The 21,744-nt window shown below is 42.1% G+C and overlaps 1 protein-coding gene across 1 annotated transcript; it reads right to left on the reverse strand.

Annotated features, from left to right (window-relative positions):
• Positions 1-2,168: 2,168 nt before the first annotated feature.
• ndr1 (nodal-related 1) lies at positions 2,169-5,208 on the reverse strand. The gene is made up of 3 exons (XM_014128857.3): positions 4,382-5,208; positions 2,937-3,721; positions 2,169-2,796 (listed from the first exon to the last, which is right to left on the reverse strand). Exons 1-3 carry the CDS (start codon positions 4,689-4,691, stop codon positions 2,644-2,646), a joined length of 1,248 nt encoding a protein of 415 aa, XP_013984332.1. The 5' UTR covers positions 4,692-5,208; the 3' UTR covers positions 2,169-2,643.
• Positions 5,209-21,744: the final 16,536 nt, after the last annotated feature.

Here is a 21,744-nt window from a genome sequence, read left to right on the forward strand (position 1 = left end):
TAGACTCTCCCTTATTTGGTTTATGCAGGATTGACGTCCAGTTTTTTTCTGCCAATCAAAACTGGTGGTACTTTCAACTTTGTTTTGAGGAGCACTTACGCTAAATTATTTTGTAGTAGTATTGGAGGCACGTGGAGGGCAAGGTGATCCGAAAAGATGGAATGAGGAGAAAAACAGTGACCTTTAGATGTGAAATTTGCGCGCTGTCTATCATCTGCTATACGTTTGGTCTTGTTCGAAGGGCATGGTTTACAGCTGTTTGGTAGTTTGTATTCGTAGTTTAAAGGATGTCTTCAGGGGTACTGGGAGTCAAACGACTAGTCAGGCTATCCCGACCACCCGCCCTGTCATCAACGATGTGGCCCTCATGCCTCAAGATTATTCTACAACACCAGCAGGGACACTTTAGTATGACCCCTGGAGGTATGTGAAACTCAATCATAATAATAGCCTTATAGTAAATACCATAATATTATTTTAATAATCGTCATCGTCGTAACAAGGTAGTGAATGGCGGGACAGGGAAGTGAACCCTGGTCAAAGGCGTGAAAGACAAATATCATATGCATCGCGTCAATAGGGTTTACTCACTTGTTGGGAAATGTTTTTATTCCCAACGTAATTTAATTGAAATGAAGTGGAAACAACGTTGATTCAACCAGTGTGGCTCATATAATGGGAAGGGATGTCCCATGCTTCGACTACTCAGCGGTCTAATGGTCACACGGCCGCCATCCCACTTCTGACACCAGTGTAGCGATCCCGGGTTGCTGTCGTGAAAGGCAAACACCCTACACATCATGCCAATAATTAACTCACTTGTTGGAAATTGTAACATAGCTCATATAGGGATGATCGCTACAATAATAATAATAGGCCAAATTTAACATGTTTATTCTTTATCATTATTATTATTCATATCTGGTGCTCATTTGCTTTCATCTACCCTGTTTGTGATCTCTCTTATTCCACCAGCAGACAAGAGTGCAGGCAAAGGTCCGGTGTGTGAGTGTGTGCGCGTGCACGCACGTGTTATATATTAGTCTATCATTTTTATGACTGTTTTCTATTTTACTGCACTGTTTTCATCTTGTTTTTGCAGGGAAGGATGCTCAATTTGAAATGGACATTTAGCCATTTGATGGGTCTGCTGGAGTATTGCAGCCTTGAGGACAACAAGGAACTTGTGTTTTAACTGTGTGTTTAAGCTGTCTCCTTTGTTTGATGAACACAGCATTATAAAATGGATGAAGAGACTGCCTCCTAGTGCTGCATTATTTATCTGCAGTCATAAGAATCGCACAGGAAAAGAAAACACGAACATGCAATATTTCCTCACTCCTTCGTCCATTGAGTTGATGTTATTTACTCATTGTCCTGTCTGAAGGATGAAGCCTTTGAATTATGTTTTAGTGTTCTCCAATAGAATTTTGTAAACCCCAATGGCATTCTCATAATTTGTTGCGGTTAAGTATTGGTGTAGGCAAGGGGTGGTCAACTTTGATGGGGGAGGGGGCTACAAAAATCGGGACTCATCACGCAGTGGCTCATGGGTCTGCATACCCACATCCATACCCACACATTCAGTTAGAGCCGGCCCAAGCAGAATTTGTTGTCTCCCTTCCAACCTCCCCCCAAAAATGTTTTGGGTTTGTTTCAGTTTTAAAGCAAGTTGGCTGCAATTCTATACATTTTGCCATAGGGTAGAGAGAAAAATTTGCAGTTTTACAGCTAATTTCCTGCAATTCTACACATTTTGCCATAGGGTGGCGACAAACTTCTACAGTTTTTAATATGATATCTGATGATCAATGGGGGCCCCCTGGTCGGTAATTTGACCATGAGTACTACAAGTTTAGATAGTTTTTGACCTTGTGTATTCTACCATTCTAACTCTCAACAGTAAGTTGAGAATCTAACTTAGTTCCTAAAAATGTATTCGTAGACCTACAAAAGGGCCAGTTGCCCATCCCTGGTGTAGGCTAATGTGTTGATTGAAAAACTAGGGCTACATTCTGCTTCATATTTTTCCAGAGGAACTGAAGCTGAATAATAAAATATCTTTGTCATCCATTTTTATTTCATCCTTGTGTGTTTTCTCTACTATTAAGTGTTGAGAGAATATACCAGAGAAGCAGACTGCAATTAATTGAGGATTTATTAAACAAAAGGTTCAAGTGACATTTTAAACATAAAAAAATACATTTCTCATATGAAATATTTACATTTTAAAATAATACTGTATCAACACTGGGTCATACAGAGGAATTAAAGCACTTTAGGGGTCTACATTGTTCTTGTATCGGCTTTTGCCTTAATCATTAGTCCTTATACATTATACATGTATACGGGTATTATAAGTGATTCACTTGATCCTTTTTTGATGATTCTCTTGATCTTTTCAGTGCTTGTGTTCAGTCTGCTTCAGTGTCCAGTATATCCATAGTGTAGCATGGCTGAAAGCAGCAGCTGCCCTTGTAGAAAAGCCTTGAGCTTTGAGACTACACTCACAGAGTAAGCCCACACCTTTGCACCTCAACTTTCTTCCTGAGGCCTGCACATTGAGAGCAGGAGTTGGGACAGAGTGGTGTTTACCTGGGATGGAAAGTGCCTATGGGGTGTCCATGTTGGCACACAGGCTGCTCAGTGGCAACCACACTCCTCCACCACCATGCCCTCAAAGTGCCGCGTCTCCACCTCGCTGTTCTCGTAGTACAGCATGGACAGAGGGGCCAGGCGGGTGGGCACACAGAACGGGCATGGGACCCTGTCTGGGTGGTGAAGTTTCAGCAGACTCTGGAGAGAGAAGAGAGAGATGTTAATGCAAGTGAAATCATAAACTAAGGGGAAAAGGCAATATTGTAATATGAAACAAATCAAAGGCTCTATTTCAAGCATTATTTTCAGCAGTGATCATGTAATGTTGGCAGTTTTACCTGCATGTAAGCATGGTTGGTGGGGGTGAAGGTCTCGTCTACTGGGGTAGGACAGCTGCCCTCACAGCGGTAGGCATTGTAGCGCTTGGGGTAAACAATCCACTCGTTCCAGCCAATCTGGTCAAAGTCCACCCACATGTCCACCTTCCTGCACAACGGATCCTTCCTCTCCTCCGTGGGGGCCAAACCAGGGGCCACCCCAGCCACTCCTGCTCTCTGGTGGTGCCCATGCCTTTTCCTGCGACTGGTTCCTTTTCCGCCCTCTACCTCTACGCTGACAGCAGGGTCGGCCCCAGCTCGCTCCCAGTCCAGAGTGACGTACTTGGAGTGCTCAGCGGTGTGGATGAGGGTGGGAGCCCGCTTCTCTGCCTGGTGCTTGGAGAAGACGACCACCATGACCCGGTCGGCTGTGGGGTGCAGGACCCTCTCCTGGCCCTCCTCCTCCTCTCTCTCCACTGGCCTGCTCACTTCCTGGCCAGGTGCGGAGCCTCTCTGGTGCAGCCAGTAGTAGTGGAGCAGGGCGGTGACGTTGAACACCCTCCAGTTGGATGTGGAGGTCAGAGAGCTTGGCTCTGCCTTCAGGTGGCCCAGGAAGAGGCTCTCCTTTGGGCATGGCGGGCTGGAGTAGGAGCATCTCTGGGAGTGGTACATGTCCACAGTGACACGCTCAGAGGCAGAGAATGCAGGCAGGCGGATCCGCAGCTCGGAGCGCTGGACCTTGTCACTTGCAGAGATGGAGGACATGTCAAAGGTGACAGACCACCTCCCACCGATCTGGTGACAACCTGGAGAGATAACATAGAAAATCAGTTAGCAATGCATGATGCAGAGGGCAGACTAGGATTATGAAAGTGTGCAATCATCTCTCTTTCACCTCTGTGACTATCAGACAATGTCCCATTCATTACAATCACAGATAGTGTCACATGCCTTTTATTGTTGCCCACAGCGAGCAAGTAAAATGCGTGCCACAAGACAGCTTTCACACGTCCTCTTTTGACATGCGATGAGCAGTTGATCAAGTAGAATGTTGTTACTGTCTCACTGTGTATTGCTCCGCGCCTGACACTGTTATAACAGACAGCCTGGGGCTAGTATACACACTTTTAAATAATACCCGCTGAAATTATGCATAGAGAAGGCTCTTCACAATAAACATTGTATAAGGGTTTCGAAGTGCTAAAATAATTGAGAAGCGCAAAGTAATCAAAACGCGCACTAGGCATGTAGCCTAAATTCAAATCACTGTTTATTTACTATGTTTACTGAGGGTGAATTTAATTATGCAATCATAATATTTCAAATATGACTTCACATGGAATTAGTGTGTCCAACTATGTTGCGTAAAAGTGCTTTCAAACATCTCCAAAACATAATATAATTAATTATAAAGAGAAAAAAATCCACAATATAAACTAAGTGTTTTGTAAAATAAAAATACTCACTTTTAGCAACCAGACTGAGTACGTAGTCAGAGTCGTGAAGGCGGGGGTTGTCGTCGTTGTTAGTCCGGGCGGCGCTAACAGTTGGCGTCCTGGCGGTGTCTCCCTCGAGTAAAGTCCGGTAGAGCTGCATCATGTAGAGTGGGAACCTGTTGGAGTGACGAACAGGGTGCCTGTGACCTCCGCTTGGCGGGGGAAATTTACGAATCCCGTGGAAGAAAGCCTCACGGTTCCCTGGGAAATTCTCTGCTCCAACCACACAGATCGAGTCCACCAGAAGCGCCAAGAAGAAAGCCAGAGTGAGTCCTTCCATAATTCCAAGTTATTTAATATATTATTTTCCTGTCAAATTCAAGACAGCGAATCTCTTGTTGTGCGAGACAGATAGATAGATAGATAGATAGATAGATAGATAGATAGATAGATAGATAGATAGATAGATAGATAGATAGATAGATAGATAGATAGATAGATAGATAGATAGATAGATAGATAGATAGATAGATAGATAGATAGGGTAGAGCTCCTTCTCCCAGCTCGTCCCGTTGTGAATACCTCAGGTGAGATGCTGTCTGCTGGAGTGAGAACACTTATAACAACCCTGTGTCTTTCTTGAAGAGTTCTGTCGTGCCTCGGGCTTTTGAAGTGAATGTGTGATCCACCGGAGAACAGAGAGTTCAAAGGCCAAGGTCGTTGTGTAGGCAATCGAAACCAACGGCTCTTTGGAGTGGGCAAGGTGTTAAAAGTTGAATACCACTGCATTGAATGTTATGTATCAGAGATCTCTTTGATAAGGAACCACGATGAAATTAGTTAAGCAGATTAGTAGCTGAACATTGCGCTTTGATGAATGGGAATGAGGAATGAACAACACACGAATTAATCACTCCAATGCCCTTTTTTATTAGATGGGTCATAAGAAGAGGAAGTGATCTCTTTATCACCTAGGTAAGAAATCTAGAAAGCTGACCCAACTTCTCTTTACGAAAATGAAATGTTAGTGCTCAGATTGTATAGGCCTAAAATATGATAATTATTTATAACCACTTATTTTATCCCATCACGGATAATAATTGTATGAGCCTTCTCGCAAGACAACGAGACAGTCTTATCAACCTTATAATCACACACATTTATTACAGCTTTCTGTTTGTTCCTTTTACATTGCAATGACATGCTAGTGACGAAATGGAATTGGCCTATTTATTTTTAGAAGGCCTATGCACTCTCCTTGTGTTAAGCATCTCTTGGATATTATCTTTATAGGTGTAGGCTAGAGATGATTTGCTATATGATAGATATTCTCTGAAGAGGGACTAGCTAGGCTACAGTTAAATAAAGGTTAAATAAAAAATAGATAAAAAATACAGGGATTCATAGACTACTAACTAGCCTACGTCTTTCTTAGAAGAATCTGAAGAAAGATGCAACAAAGTAGGTCGATGGGAACTATTTGATGACAAAAAGGTGTGAAAGAAGGCTTATGATGATGGTGCACGATATTTGGTGGAGCTTTCACTTTTAAAAGCTTTGAAGAGTAATCTTCAAAAGATATTTGAACTCTACCATAAACAATAAATTCATTATTCCCATGGAAAGTATTTTATTGGAACGAAAGTAAAGTAATTGCAAGAAGTCTACATAATATGCTAATTGTGCAGCACTGATTGGGAAAACAGAAGTAGGCTTCAATAGGGTGTTGAGCTGCATATTCTATTTGTACCAAGTATATTCGATATTGGCATTTTATGGAAATAAATGTAACCTTTTGAAAATTGTGTTTTTTTTTAATTAATATCTGGCACATAGACCAGATAAAACATAAATGAACAATGTTTTAGCAATTGTATTCAATAGCTTACAATGTATTAGTACAATGTATTAGCTATTGACAATGTATTAACAATTAATACATTTCAGAATGCATTAGCTATTGCATTCAATACAACTAACAATGAACAATTCATATATTTCACAATACATTAGCTATTAACATTATATTAGCTATTGTATTCAATACAACTAACAATGAACAATTAATATATTTCACAATACATTAGCTATTAACATTATATTAGCTATTGTATTCAATAGCTTGTTAGGCTACAGATTTTATTTAATTTGATGGAAATGTTGTTCTTTATTAACATCTGGCATATACACCAGATAAAACATTAATTAAGATTACACATTTATTTTGTATAGCTTGTCTTGTGTTGGACTATATCAAATCAATTATATTTCCCAGGCAAAGAACAATCTGCAATAGTTGATAGGCTGCTACTGTTCAGTGGACATTTCGAATTGAAGTGAAACCAATTATTCAACCACGGTCAATAAAACAAGGTTTTAGGCCTAATTGTGATACAAGAATGGACTGAGCCAAGGCTACAATAAAGTGATACAATTAGCTCATTAAATAATGTTTAGGCTGTTTTATGAGATCTACCGTGAGCCTATTGTTTCAACATAGGCCCACCTCATGCACAGGCCGGCACATGTAGCCAACACCCTGATCTGAACGGGTTTGGCTTTGGATCCATTTATTATCGGATCTATCCAGCAGGGGGAAATGTGTGGCTAAGAATCAACAATCTAATGAGCAGTCAGTCGCTAAACTGAAATAACTGTTTTGTTCATATTGGAATCTTGATGAGTTTTTACTAAGCATTATTAATCCTCTCTGATGACGCGAGAGAAAGAGATCTGTGTGTGTGTTTATTGGAAGTAGTGAGGGGTTCAGGGGGATTATGAAAACTGCTACAGTGCCATAATGTGCGCTGGTGAACTGACCAACACTTATTTAAAATGTGTTAGATTGCTATCGACAGGACCAATTGTGTGCAGCATTAGTACTGTAGTTGGTGAGTGTGCAGCAGTGTATAGGGGCCTCTAGGAGCCCATTACCATCAGCTCCATGAAGGGCTCATATTGGACATGTAAAGGCAATGTGACGCAGAGAGGGACACCTCATTCTGTGTCAGTGACTTGAGCTCCAGACTGATTGCCTAATTAATTGGCAGGGATGTTGATCGCTGTGAATTAGTTAGCAAAATAGATGAGCCCGGAGCAACAGCAATGAAACCCAAATGGGGGTGTGGGAGTGTGTGTTGGGGGAGGGGGGGGACCGGCCCAGACTTTTGTGCTTCTAAGGAGAAAAGAAGCGTGTGTGTCTGTGTTAGAGCCGGCTAGGAAACAAAGAGGCTGTCAAATATTAAAGGGCTTTCCAGTGGCCCCTGCGTCAATAGAATAATGGAGATAATTATCCCTGGTGCGGAGGAGAGCCGCCAATTGAAACAGGGCCCTTTGATAGGAACTTAAATTCAGTTAGGCTGCTATTTGATTAAGATTCAGTTGGAATGGAGCGGTGTGTGTGTGTGTCTGCGTGCGTGCGTGCGTGTGTGTGTGTGTGTCCGCGTGCGTGTGTGTGTGTGTGTGTGTGTCCGCGTGCGTGTGTGTGTGTGTGTGTGTGTCCGCGTGTGTGTGTGTGTTAAATTTCACTGCTATGCGGACGACACACAGCTGTACATTTCAATGAAACATGGTGAAGCCTCAAAATTGCCCTCGCTAGAAGCCTGTGTTTCAGACATAAAGAAGTGGATGGCTGCAAACTTTCTACTTTTAAACTCGGACAAAACAGAGATGCTTGTTCTAGGTCCCAAGAAACAAAGAGATCTTCTGTTGAATCTGACAATTAATCTGGATGGTTGTACAGTCGTCTCAAATAAAACTGTGAAGGACCTCTGCGTTACTCTGGACCCTGATCTCTCTTTTGAAGAACATATCAAGACTCTTTCAAGGACAGCTTTTTTCCATCTACGTAACATTGCAAAAATCTGAAACTTTCTGTCCAAAAATGACGCAGAAAAATTAATCCATGCTTTTGTTACTTCTAGGCTGGACTACTGCAATGCTCTACTTTCCGGCTACCTGGATTTAATAATAGATACTGTGATATATTCTCACAAAGAAGCTCAAATTACAATAGCTAATATAATGTTAATAGCTAATGTATTGTGAAATATATTAATTGTTCATTGCACAAACTTCAGTTAGTGCTAAATACGGCTGCTAGAATCCAGACTAGAACCAAAAAATTTGATCATATTACTCCAGTGCTAGCCTCCCTACACTGGCTTCCTGTTAAGGCAAGGGCTGATTTCAAGGTTTTACTGCTAACCTACAAAGCATTACATGGGCTTGCTCCTACCTATCTTTCCGATTTGGTCCTGCCGTACATACCTACACGTACGCTACGGTCACAAGACGCAGGCCTCCTAATTGTCCCTAGAATTTCTAAGCAAACGGCTGGAGGTAGGGCTTTCTCCTATAGAGCTCCATTTTTATGGAATGGTCTGCCTACCCATGTGAGAGACGCAGACTCAGTCTCAACCTTTAAGTCTTTACTGAAGACTTATCTCTTCAGTAGGTCCTATGATTAAGTATAGTCTGGTCCAGGAGTGTGAAGGTGAATGGAAAGGCTGGAGCAACGAACCGCACCTTGCTGTCTCTGCCTGGCCGGTTCCCCTCTTTCCACTGGGATTCTCTGCCTCTAACCCTATTACAGGGGCTGAGTCACTGGCTTACTGGTGTTCTTCCATGCCGTCCATGGGAGGGGTGCATCACTTGAGTGGGTTGAGTCACTGACGTGGTCTTCCTGTCTGGGTTGGCGCCCCCCCCCCCCCTTGGATTGTGCCATGGCGGAGATCTTTGTGGGCTATACTCGGCCTTGTCTTAGGATGGTAAGTTGGTGGTTGGAGACATCCCTCTAGTGGTGTGGGGGCTGTGCTTTGGCAAAGTGGGTGGGGTTATATCCTGCCTGTTTGGCCCTGTCTGGGGGTATCATCGGATGGGGCCACAGTGTCTTCTGATCCCTCCTGTCTCAGCCTCCAGTATTTATGCTGCAGTAGTTTATGTGTCGGGGGCTAGGGTCAGTCTGTTACATCTGGAGTATTTCTCTTGTCTTATCCGGTGTCCTGTGTGAATTTAAATATGCTCTCTCTAATTCTCTCTTTCTCTCTTTCTTTCTTTCTCTCGGAGGACCTGAGCCCTAGGACCATGCCTCAGGACTACCTGGCATGATGACTCCTTGCTGTCCCCAGTCCACCTGGCCATGCTGCTGCTCCAGTTTCAACTGTTCTGCCTGCGGCTATGGAACCCTGACCTGTTCACCGGACGTGCTTGTTGCACCCTCGACAACTACTATGATTATTATTATTTTACCATGCTGGTCATTTATGAACATTTTAACATCTTGACCATGTTCTGTTATAATATCCACCCGGCACAACCAGAAGAGGACTGGCCACCCCTCATAGCCTGGTTCCTCTCTAGGTTTCTTCCTAGGTTTTTGCCTTTCTAGGGAGTTTTTCCTAGGGAGTTTTTCCTAGCCACTGTGCTTCTTTCACATGCATTGCTTGCTGTTTGGGGTTTTAGGCTGGGTTTCTGTACAGCACTTTGAGATATCAGCTGATGTACGAAGGGCTATATAAATACATTTGATTTGATTTGATTTTGATTTGTGTGTGTGTGTCCGTGTGTGTGTGTGTGTGTGTGTGTGTGTGTGTGTGTGTGTGTATGTGTCAGGCCCAGGCTTTAGGTCCTATTAAAATAATCCCTGCTAAGTTAATGTTGCTCACCGTAATGCATTTAATAGACAGAATTATGCATGTTTTAAAATACAGAATGTCTATGATATATTTACGGTTCACTTACTCTGGTCAATTGTCCAAGGTCAAGGGTCAATGTGTAGGCTAAATGCAAATTGCCCATAGTTCATGTAATAGATTTACGTTGACACTGACATATAATATTCATTACTGTCACTAATGGTTCCTCTAGTTATTAACTGAGCTACAATCACGGTGCCCCATGTCGTGACTCTGGAGAGAGCTGAAATTCAAGAGCTGAGACACATTTAACTACATGTCTGTCCTCAACCCCAGAGAACATAGTGTCTTTCTTTGCCTTAGAACAGTTACAAGGCGACATATTTCTCTCTATGTAGTTTGCAAACAGGGTGCTGTAGGCTTTTCCCTTTACTTAGTGACTCAGATAGCACCCACTCTCCTCTATGCCCAGTGTGCCCATTCTCAGTCCTAACCGTCCTGCCAATCGCCCTCACAACCTGTTAGGGCTAGGGGGCAGTATTGACACGGCCGGATAAAAAACGTACCCGATTTAATCTGGTTACTACTCCTGCCCAGAAACTAGAATATGCATATAATTATTAGCTTTGGATAGAAAACACTCCAAAGTTTCTAAAACTGTTTGAATGGTGTCTGTGAGTATAACAGAACTCATTTGGCAGGCCAAAACCTGAGAAGATTCCATGCAGGAAGTGCCCTGTCTGACAATTTCTTGCCCTTCTTGATTATCTCTATCCATTACAGAGGATCTCTGCTGTTACGTGACACTTCCTACGGCTCCCATGGGCTCTCAGAAGGTGGCAAAAAGCTGAATCGTGGCTTTGCAAGCTCTGGCTGAAAAAAAGTAGCGCGTTTGGGTAGTGGCTGGTTACAGTACTGTGAGACTCAGGCGCGTGCCCGAGTCGACCTCATGCTTTGTTTTCTTTCGTCTGTTTACCTAAACACAGATTCCCGGTCGGAATATTATCGCTTTTTTACGAGAAAAATGGCATAAAAATGGATTTTAAACAGCGGTTGACATGCTTCGAAGTACGGTAATGTAATATTTAGAATTTTTTTGTCACGAAATGCGCCATGCTCGTGACCCTTATTTACACTTCGGATAGTGTCTTGAACGCACGAACAAAATGCCGCTATTTGGATATAACGATGGATTATTTTGGACCAAACCAACATTTGTTATTGAAGTAGCAGTCCTGGGAGTGCATTCTGACGAAGAACACCAAAGGTAATCAAACTTTTGTAATAGTAAATCGGAGTTTGGTCAGGGCTAAACTTGGTGGGTGTCTAAATAGCTAGCCGTGATGGCTGGGCTATGTACTCAGAATATTGCAAAATGTGCTTTCACCGAAAAGCTATTTTAAAATCGGACACCTCGATTGCACAAAGGAGTTCTGTATCTATAATTCTTTAAATAATTGTTATGTTTTTTGTGAACGTTTATCGTGAGTAATTTAGTAAATTCACCGGAGGTTTGCGGGGGGTATGCTAGTTCTGAACGTCACATGCTAATGTAAAAAGCTGTTTTTTTATATAAATATGAACTTGATTGAACAAAACATGCATGTATTGTATAACATAATGTCCTAGGTGTGTCATCTGATGAAGATCATCAAAGGTTGGTGCTGCATTTAGCTGTCTTCTGGGTTTTTGTGACATTATATGCTAGCTTGAAAAATGGGTGTCTGATTATTTCTGGCAGGGTACTCTGCTGACATAATCTAATGTTTTGCTTTCGTTGTAAAGCCTTTTTGAAATCGGACAGTGTGGTTAGATTAACGAGAGTCTTGTCTTTAAAATGGTGTAAAATAGTCATATGTTTGAGAAATTGAAGTAATAGCATTTCTAAGGTATTTGAATAACGCGCCACAGGATTCCACTGGCTGTTACGTAGGTGGGACGATTTCGTCCCACCTAGCCCAGAGAGGTTTTAATGACTCAACAACTTTTTACGGCATCAGACACAGTCTATCACTCCAGTGTTTAATTGCTAAATCATAATTATTTCCCCACTAAGGCCTATTTATTGCCTTACATCCCTAATCTCACTTCATTTGCATACACTGTATATAGATTTTTTCTATTGTGTTATTGACTGTACGTTTGTTTATTCCATGTGTAACTCTGTGTTGTTGTTTGGGTCGCACTGCTTTGCTTTATCTTGGCCAGGTCACAGTTGTAAATGAGAACTTGTTCTCAACAGGCCTACCTGGTTAAATAAAGGTGAAAGAAATAAAAAATACAACCCATAATCTATAGCCCCCAGAATGCACAATTTACATGTATAGGACTGGGAGGAATATGATGATTGTAGCAGTAGCACAGGTGATAGTGTCTGCAGTCTGGCCAAAGTCTGACAAGTGGTGTTTAGAGTGTCTGGTGCTTCTTTGAGACACTGGTCGGAATCAAAACGTGTTTCTCACTATATCTGTTTGGAGGGCTTTTGATGAAAATCTCACGGCCGTTAGAGCAACCACCCTCAGCCGTGTGGTTAGTGTAGCTCTTTCTAGACAGGCTAACAGTGTTCTGAACAAACTAGTCTGACATGAGTCAAGTTATGCCAATCTCATTTACGCTTACTTTAGTCATACCCAGGCCACCAGATGTTAAATGGTATGACATTATGTCTGCATATCTGTGACCTCACAGACTCTTTGTCCACAAGGCAGAGTTCTTGTCAATACCATCTCCAGTCATGAATGACATTTGAATTAATTCTGAATTGAGTAAGATCAAATAAATGAACCCAACCCTGATTGGTGATAATATACACTGAGTGTACAAATCATTAAGGACACCTGCTCTTTCCATGACATAGACTGACCAGGAGAATCCAGGTGAAAGCTACGATCCCTTATTGATGTCACATGTTGAATCCACTTTAATCATTTTAGTTGAAGGAGAGGGGACAGGTAGTATAATTTTTAAGCCTTGGGACAATTGAGACATGGATTGTGTGTGTGCCATTCAGAGGGTGAATGGACAAGACATAATATTTAAGTGTTTGAACGGGGTATGGTAGTAGGTGCCATGCCCAACGGTTTGCGTCAAGAACTGCAACACTGCTGGGTTTTTCATGCTCAACAGTTTCCCGTTGTCGTGTCTTTGGGGGTACCATTAAACTGAAGATATGTTTATCAATTAGCTCCCTGTAATTATTATCACGCGATTAAACTGATTAATCGTTTAATTGTAATTAACTAGGAGGTCGGGGCACCAAGGAGAATATTCAGATTACAAAGCTATAATTTTCCTAATATAACTTTCCTATACTATAATATTATATTCTATTATAGTATAGGCCGATTATCTCCTAGTTTAAATGGTGTATTTACCTCTAGTCCAGTCTCATTCCAAACGTTGTAAATTGTTGTATCTGCACGAACCCAGTCTTTACTAAAATCATCCATACATCAATTGTCTTAAAATCATTTATTTACTACACTAAGTAATTAACAGAAAAACATACAAACAGTAATTATTGTCACAAAGGATTGGTATCGGAATGTGCCCTTGTGGGCTAAACAGGCTGGTCGGCCTGTTGAACAATGGGTCATAAATGGTCAGCTGAGAAGTTTACACAGAGTTCATTAACAATTGACAATTGAAGGCTCACTCATTCGGGAACAATTGCAATCAATATATATATTTACGCTCAGTGTGTCGTTCTGATTCTTGTTGGAGAGTAGTTCTGTTGGGGAGTTTTGTCCGCGTTCTCTCTCTCTCTCTCTCTCGGTTAGAATGGATCTTTCAGAGCGACATTCATTAATGTCGTCATAGAATGGTTGTTTCGTTGGTCTTCGCGTTCGATGATATAATTTACTTAGCTGCAGACTAATAATTAATATCAAAGACTTGTTCTTATTCTGTCGGTATCAATAGTCTAAAAGTTAACCACGTGGTATGGTTCACTTTCAGTAGAGTACTTGGATGGTCAAACCTCTGGCCATAGAGTGTAGGCCTGGTCTGGAGAAATGTAAATCAGGGAGTGTTTTATAGTGCCCATCAAACAGGCTGGTCAAATGACGCCTGGTCCTGTATGTGTCCCTGGGGCGTGCCTATGACTGAGTTAGAATTGGTTACAGAAATACAATTCTATCACATTACATCAGTACATAGCATCTCAATGTCTTACAAAAGCTTTATCCTTATTAATACATTCCATACACCCATATGAGGCAAGTCTTAAACTGAGTCTATTATATAAACATTTTTATGGTAATATGGCTATATTGTCTCTTCTGAGTATCACAAAATTGTACCAAAAGAGGCCAACGTCATGACACCGTGTTTATCAAGAATGGTCCACCACCCAAAGGACATGTAGCCAACTTGACACAACTGTGGGAAGCATTGGAGTTAACATGTGCCAGCATCCCTGTGGAACACTTTCGTCACTTTGTAGAGTACTTGCCCGACGAATTGAGGCTGTTCTGAGGGCAAAGTCACACATTTGATGACTTGAAACTCGACTTGATAGAAAATAAAATAACTTGAGACTTGACTTGGATTTAGAGCCTCAAAACTTGGGACTTTGACTTGAGACTGATGACTAAATGATATGGCCATGTTTTGCAACGTTATGTCGCTTATTTTATGGCACAGTCTGTGGATTCATCTCCACGAAGGCCGAGACTGTAGCCGCAACATCGCACGTGCAACAACAAAAAACGTGCAATAGATTGGCTAGTGAAGCGCACAGTTTGCTGATTGGACCAGCAAACTGTCAATCAACACAGATCAGATGAGTTTTGGAACAGATTGCTGATTCTTTTGGAGAGCTATAGAATCGTAGGCACAAATTGTAGGGAGAGAGGATTGCCAGAATGAAGCAAAAATTACTAGCACAGGCCTACTGGTCTTTTAGGAGGCCTATGTCAAAATTGCTTGAAATTGATAATTACTTATGAAGTTTGCATTTGGAATATGTTGTTTGAATGATTTATTACTGTGGGCGTCTCCACTTGCTCTCCAAACTTCAGCCAATGGAGAGCGATTTGTTCTCTTGTTTAAATGCTTGTTGTTGCTTTCTTTCACACGTTTAAATGCATAGGCTACATGGTAAATATATATACCATCTAATCCTAATTGCTAGCAGTCAATCATTACATCCACGTAACATTTATTCCAACACTTAGACATTTCTGTTTCATGTTTGATACAATGGATCACGAAGACCAGTAAATAAATCGACACTCTGAGCACGTCATCCTGCCTTGCCTTCTGCTGATGTCACACCCTTACGACTGCTACAAGGACCCTATTTTACAATTACATCATCAGTTACATTTTGTAGACAAAATAATGAAAAGGGTTGTCTGGTAGCCTCAATAAATAGACAAAAATGTGTAGTTGAACAAGTCATTGCAGGTATAGATCATTTTTTTTACTTGACTTGTGACTTAACTTGAGAACTTGTGACTGGACCAAACTTGACTTGCTCTTATAATGTACGACTTGGACTCGACCCGTTCTACTTGGGACTCGACTTGAGACTCGGATCTTGTGACTTGAGACATGCTTGTGACTTGAATAATTGTCACGTCCTGACCAGTAAAAGGGTTATTTGTTATTGTAGTTTGGTCAAGACGTGGCAGGGGGTGTTTGTTTTATGTGGTTCGGGGTTTGTTGGGCTATGGTATTATGTAGAGGGGTGTTTGTTTAGAGTGTTCCGGGGTTTTTGGTCTATGTTCTAGGTTAGAGTTGTTCTATGTTCAGTCTAGTTTTCTACTTCTATGTTTAGGGTTTGTTGATTGACCTTCAATTGGAGGCAGCTGTTCCTCGTTGCCTCTGATTGAAGGTCCTATGTATAGGGGTGTTTGTGCTATGGGGGTTTGTGGGTAGTTGTTTCCTGTTGTGTCTGTGCACATGACAGGACTGTTAATGTCATCCGTTGTTTTGTATACATGATTTGTTTGTTTTTCATTCTTTTGATTTAATAAAGAAGATGAGTATACACGTTCCCGCTGCACCTTGGTCCAATCCTTACGACGCCCGTTACAATAATAGTAACTTGGTCCCAACTCTGCTACATTTATAATTGTCTAGGGGTGGATCGGACATTATACATTTTTTCCATTATGTTCCATAGAGAACAGAGAACACGGTTCTGAGAAAACACAGCAGGAATGCGGCAATCTTAGGGAGGAAATTGCAGGGAAATAATAGGTATGAGAAGTAGGTGTTCCTCTCCTTCAGTACATCCAGAATCCTATGGACCATAAGTATGGGTAATTACAAGTATTGACAGATGGTATTGTAAGGCAGTGGTATTATTTTCTTTGTACTCTTTTAATATATTTAAAATACAAAATTGATGAAAATTAGCCTTTGTATGTCATGCTGCTCTCCAAACTACTGCTGGTTAGAAGTTGATCATAGCAGATCAATGCATTTTCAACCTGGACTCAAGGGTAGACATAACATAATAAATGTAAATCCGGGACTCTCCAATTAGTATCATGTTATGTTTCTTATGTTATGTATTCATTTGTGGATGTCCACTAGCCATTTCGTATGATATGTTGCGAATCACAATTCATATGATATGTTAAAAATTGCAGTTTGTTTTGGCATATGTTGGCTAGGTGGCTAATGCAAACATTAGCTAGGTGGCTTAAGTTAACTAGACTCGGGGTCAGGGTTAAGATTATGGTTTGGACTTCAAATCAAATCAAATCAAAGGTTATTTGTCACATGTGCTGAATACAACACCTTACCGTGAAATGCTTACTTATAAGCACTTAACCAACAATACAGTTCAAGAAATAGAGTTAAGAAAACATTTACTAAAGTTTATTAAACTAAAGTTTAAAAAAAATCTAATCAATCAAAAAGTAATACAATAAATGTACATAACAATAACGAGGCTATATACAGGTCAATGTGTACAGGTTAGTCGAGGTAAATTGTAAAGTGACTATGCATAGATAATAAACAGCGAGTAGCAGCAGTGTAAAAACAAAAGGGGAGGGGGTCAATGTAAATAGTCCAGGTGGCCATTTGGTTAGTTTAGTTGTTCAGGAGTCTTATGGCTTGGGGGTAGAAGCTGTTAAGGAGCCTTTTGTTCCTAGATTTTGCGCTCCGGTACCGCTTGCCGTGCGGTAGCAGAGAGAACAGTCTATGACTTGTGTGACTGGAGTCTTTGAAGATTTTTTGGGCCTTACTCTGACACCGCCGAGTATATAGGTCCCGGATGTCAGGAAGCTTGGCCCCAGTGATGTACTAGGCCGCACGCACTACTCTCTGTAGCGCCTTCCGGTCAGATGCCAAGCAGTTGCCATACCAGGCCATAATATAACCGGTCAGGATGCTCTCGATGGTTCAGCTGTAGAACTTTTTGAGGATCTGGGGACCAATGCCAAATCTTTTCAGTCTCCTGAGGGGGAAAAGTTGTTGTCGTGCCCTCTTCACAACTGTCTTGGTATGTTTGGACCCACTCCACTTCAGTCCCGTTGATGTTAATGGGGGCCTCATGGCTACCAACGTGAGTGCTACGGGGCGGAAGTCATTTAGGCAGGTTACTTTCTCTTTCTTTGGCACAGGGACTATGGTGGTATGCTTGAAACATGTAGATATTACAGACTTGGTCAGGGATGTTGAAGATGTCAGTGAAGACACTTGCCAGTTGGTCCGTGCATGCTCTCAGTACAAGTCCTGGTAATCTGTATGGTCCCAGCGGCCTTGTGAATGTTGACCTGTTTAAAGGTCTTGCTCACAAGACCTTGGGGCTCCCAAGTGGCGCAGTGGACTAAGAAACTGTGTCACGACATCGACGGAAGGTGGCGCCCCTCCTCGCCCCGGGCGGCGCTCGGCGGTCGTCGGCCTACTAGCTGCCACCAATCCTTTGTTTCATTTTCTGTTGGTTAGGTACGCACCTGTTTTGTATTAGTTCATTAGTGGGGGGGGGGGGGGGGGGGGGTATTTAGTCTTGCTATGTAGGTTTGTTTTTTGTGTGTGCTTATTTTACGTCAGGACGATTCGTCTGGGGAACAGGTGTTTCCCTCTGCCTGTGGGTTTTGCAGAGTATATTGTGGGCTGCGTCCCTACATTGTGTGCGGGCTGGTATTTTGGGCTTTTTGTATTGTCGCCCTGCCCTGGACAAGAGTGGATACCTATTAAACGTGTGTTCACGGACTTGTGTCTCCTGCGCTTCACTTCACCCCTCCTGCTTCCTTGAGCCGCCTGACACACTGCATCTCAGTGCAAGAGGTGTCACTACAGTCCCTGGTTCAAATACAGGCTGTTTCACATCCGGCTGTGATTGGGAGTCCCATAGGGCGGCGCACAATTGGCCCAGCGTCATCCGTGTTTGGCCCGGGGTAGGCCGTCTTTGTAAATAAGAATTTGTTCTTAACTAAAATTAAAGCATTGGCTATGGAGAGCATGATCACGCAGTTGTCTGGAACAGCTGGTGCTCTCATGTATGCTTCAGTATTGCTTGCCTCGAAGTGAGCATAAAAGGCATTTAGCTCATCTGGTAGGCTCTCGTCACAGGCTCGCGTCACTGTGCAGCTCGTGGCTTGATTTCCCTTTGTAGGTTGTAATAGTTTGCAAGCCCTGCCACATCCGACGTGCGTCAGGGCCGGCGTAGTAGGATTCTATTTTAGTCCTGTATTGAAGCTTTGCATGTTTGATGGTTTGTCGGAGGGCATAGCGTCCGGATTAGTGTCCTGCTCCTTGAAAGCGGCAGATCTAGCCTTTAGCTCTGTGCGGATGTTGCTTGTAATCCATGGCTTCTGGTTGGGATATGTACGTACGGTCACTTAGGTCAAAGTGTTAAGGTTAGGGGAAGGGTTAGCTAACATGCTAAGTAGTTGCAAAGTACACTACATGACCAAAAGTTTCTGGACACCTGCTTGTCAAACATCTCATTCCACATTCATGGGCATTAATATGGAGTTGGTCCCCCCTTTGCTGCTATAACAGCCTCCACTTTTCTGGGAACGCTGTAGACTAGATGTTGGAATATTGCTGTGGGGACTTGCTTCCATACAGCCACAAGGGCACTGAGGTCAGGCACTGATGTTGGGTGATTAGGCCTGGCTCGCAATTTGCATTCAAATTCATACCAAAGGTGTTCGATAAGGTTGTGGTCAGGGCTCTGTGCAGGCCAGTCAAGTTCTTCCACACCGATCTTGACAAACCATTTCTGTATGGACCTCGCTTTGTGCACGGGGGCATTGTCATGCTGAAACAGGAAAGGGCCTTCCCTAAACTGTTACCACAAAGTTGGAAGCACCGAATCGTCTAGAATGTCATGCTGTATGCTGTAGCGTTAAGATTTCCCTTCACTGGAACTAAGGGGCTTAGCCCGAACCATGAAAAACAGCCTCAGACCATTATTCCTCCTCCATCAAACTTTACAGTTGGCACTATGCATTGGGGAAGGTAGCGTTCTCCTGCCATCCGCCTAACCCGGATTTGTCAGTCGGACTGTCAGATGATGAAACGTGACCCATGTCATGAAGCTCCCAACGAACAGTTATTGTGCTGACGTTGTTTCCAGAGGTAGTTTGGAACTCGGTAGTGAGTGTTGCAACCGAGGACAGACAATTTTTACTCGCTACACGCTTCAGCACTCAGCGGTCCCATTCTGTGATCTTGTGTGACCTACCACTTTTCTGCTGAGCCGTTGTTGCTCCTAGACATTTCCACTTTACATTAACAGCTCTTACAGTTGACCGGGGCAGCTCTAGCAGGGCAGACATTTTATGAACTGACTTGTTGGAAAGGTGGCATCCTGTGATGGTGCCACGTTGAAAGTCACTGAGCTCTTCAGTAAGGCCATTCTGCTGCCAATGTTTGTCTATGGAGATTGCATGTCTGTGTGCTCGATGTTATACACCTGTCAGCAACGGGTGTGGATGTAATAGGCGAATCCTCTAATTTGAAGGGGTGTCCACATACTTTTGTACATATAGTGTATCTAAAAAGTAGTTGAAAAGTTTCCTATTTAGCTAAAAGGCTAAAGTTGTGAGATACAAACACAGAACCTTTGGGTTGCTAGACATTCACATTATACACCGACCCATCCAGCCCGACCAGCCATCCTACTTCCGGTTTTGCAATAAACAGGCAGCTCAACTGGGCTGCTGCTAATTTTGACAAGCAATTTGAAATAAATTAAACATATGAATTTTGTTTGGCATATTCTAACATCTCAACTAATGCCATTTACTAAAATGATCATGTGGTTTTCATTATCGCACTTTTTTAAACAAACATTCAAGGATGGTTGAAAACCATGAAGTGAACGTAAGCAAGTCATTGTCACTACTAATTGTGTATAAAATGGGAAATTACGAGAATTTAAATGTTGTTGACCTCTAAAACATCATTTTGGAATGATGAAATGATTAAAATGTTGTTGTATTATAATTTTAGGGACTTGAAAAATATCAGGCGGTTGAGTTGCCCATTATAGCAATGCAATTTAGCCAAAGCTAATTATAATGGACAATGGAGAAATATTGAAATAGATTTTTTTTGTCTTTGCAAATAGAAAAATAGTTTCATATTCATATCAGTATTTACTGTCTGCCTGTTATCTTCAATATGTTTCATAATATTATTCAGTGCATGTCATTCTACAATTATTATGAGCATATAAACAGTAAACATATTATTTACATACAGTTGAAGTCAAAAGTTTACATACACTTAGGTTGGAGTCATTAAAACTCGTTTTTCAACCACTCCACAAGTGTCTTGTTAACAAACTATAGTTTTGGCAAGTCGGTTAGGACATGTACTTTGTCCATGACACAAGTAATTTTTCCAACAATTATTTACAGACAGATTGTTTCACTTATAATTCACTGTATCACAATTCCAGCGGGTCAGAAGTTTACATATACTAAGTTGACTGTGCCTTTAAACAGCTTGGAAAATTCCAGAAAATTATGTCATGGCTTTAGAAGCTTCTGATAGGCTAATGCAGTCTATCACAGTGCCATCCGTTTTGGCACCAAAGCCCATATCCTACCCACCACTGCGACCTGTATGATCTCGTTGGCTGGCCCTCGCTTCATACTCGTCGCCAAACCCACTGGCTCCAGGTCATCTACAAGTCTCTGCAAAGTAAAGCCCCGCCTTATCTCAGCTCACTGGTCACCATAGCAGCACTCACCCGTAGCACGCGCTCCAGCAGGTATATCTCACTGGTCACCCCCAAAGCCAATTCTTCTTTTGGCCGCCTCTCCTTCCAGTTCTCTGCTTCCAATGACTGGAATGAACAGCAAAAATCTCTGAAGCTGGAGACTCTTACCTCCCTCACTAGCTTTAAGCACCAGCTGTCAGAGCAGCTCACAGATCACTGCACCTGTACATAGCTCATCTGTAAATAGCCCATCCAATTTACCTCATCCCCATACTGTATTTATTTCTTTATTTATTTATCTTGGTCCTTTGCACCCCAGTATCTCAACTTGCACATTCATCTTCTGCACATCCTACCACCCCAGTGTTTTAATTGCTATATTGTAATTACTTTGCCACCATGGCCTATTTAAATAAAGGTAATAAAAATAAAATAAAATTGGAGGTGTGCCTGTGGATGTATTTCAAGGCCTAAATTCAAACTCAGTGCCTCTTTGCTTGACATCATGGGAATATCAAAAGAAATCAGCCAAGACCTCAGAATATTTTTTAGACCTCCACAAGTCTGGTTCATCCTTGGGAGAAATTTCCAAACGCCTGAAGGTACCACGTTCATCT

This window comes from Salmo salar, chromosome 11 (assembly GCF_965601325.2).
Source record: "Salmo salar chromosome 11, fSalSal1, whole genome shotgun sequence".
Classification (NCBI taxonomy): Eukaryota; Metazoa; Chordata; class Actinopteri; order Salmoniformes; family Salmonidae; genus Salmo; species Salmo salar.

What these genes read in the sequence shown, in the direction of transcription:
- ndr1 (XM_014128857.3), bottom strand. Translation starts at nt 4,691, where the DNA reads ATGGAAGGACTCACTCTGGCTTTCTTCTTGGCGCTTCTGGTGGACTCG. An exon ending in ACTCAGTCTGGTTGCTAAAA is followed by an intron (nt 3,722 to 4,381) that starts GTGAGTATTTTT and finishes TTATCTCTCCAG; the next exon opens with GTTGTCACCAGATCGGTGGG. An exon ending in CCAACCATGCTTACATGCAG is followed by an intron (nt 2,797 to 2,936) that starts GTAAAACTGCCA and finishes TTCTCTCTCCAG; the next exon opens with AGTCTGCTGAAACTTCACCA.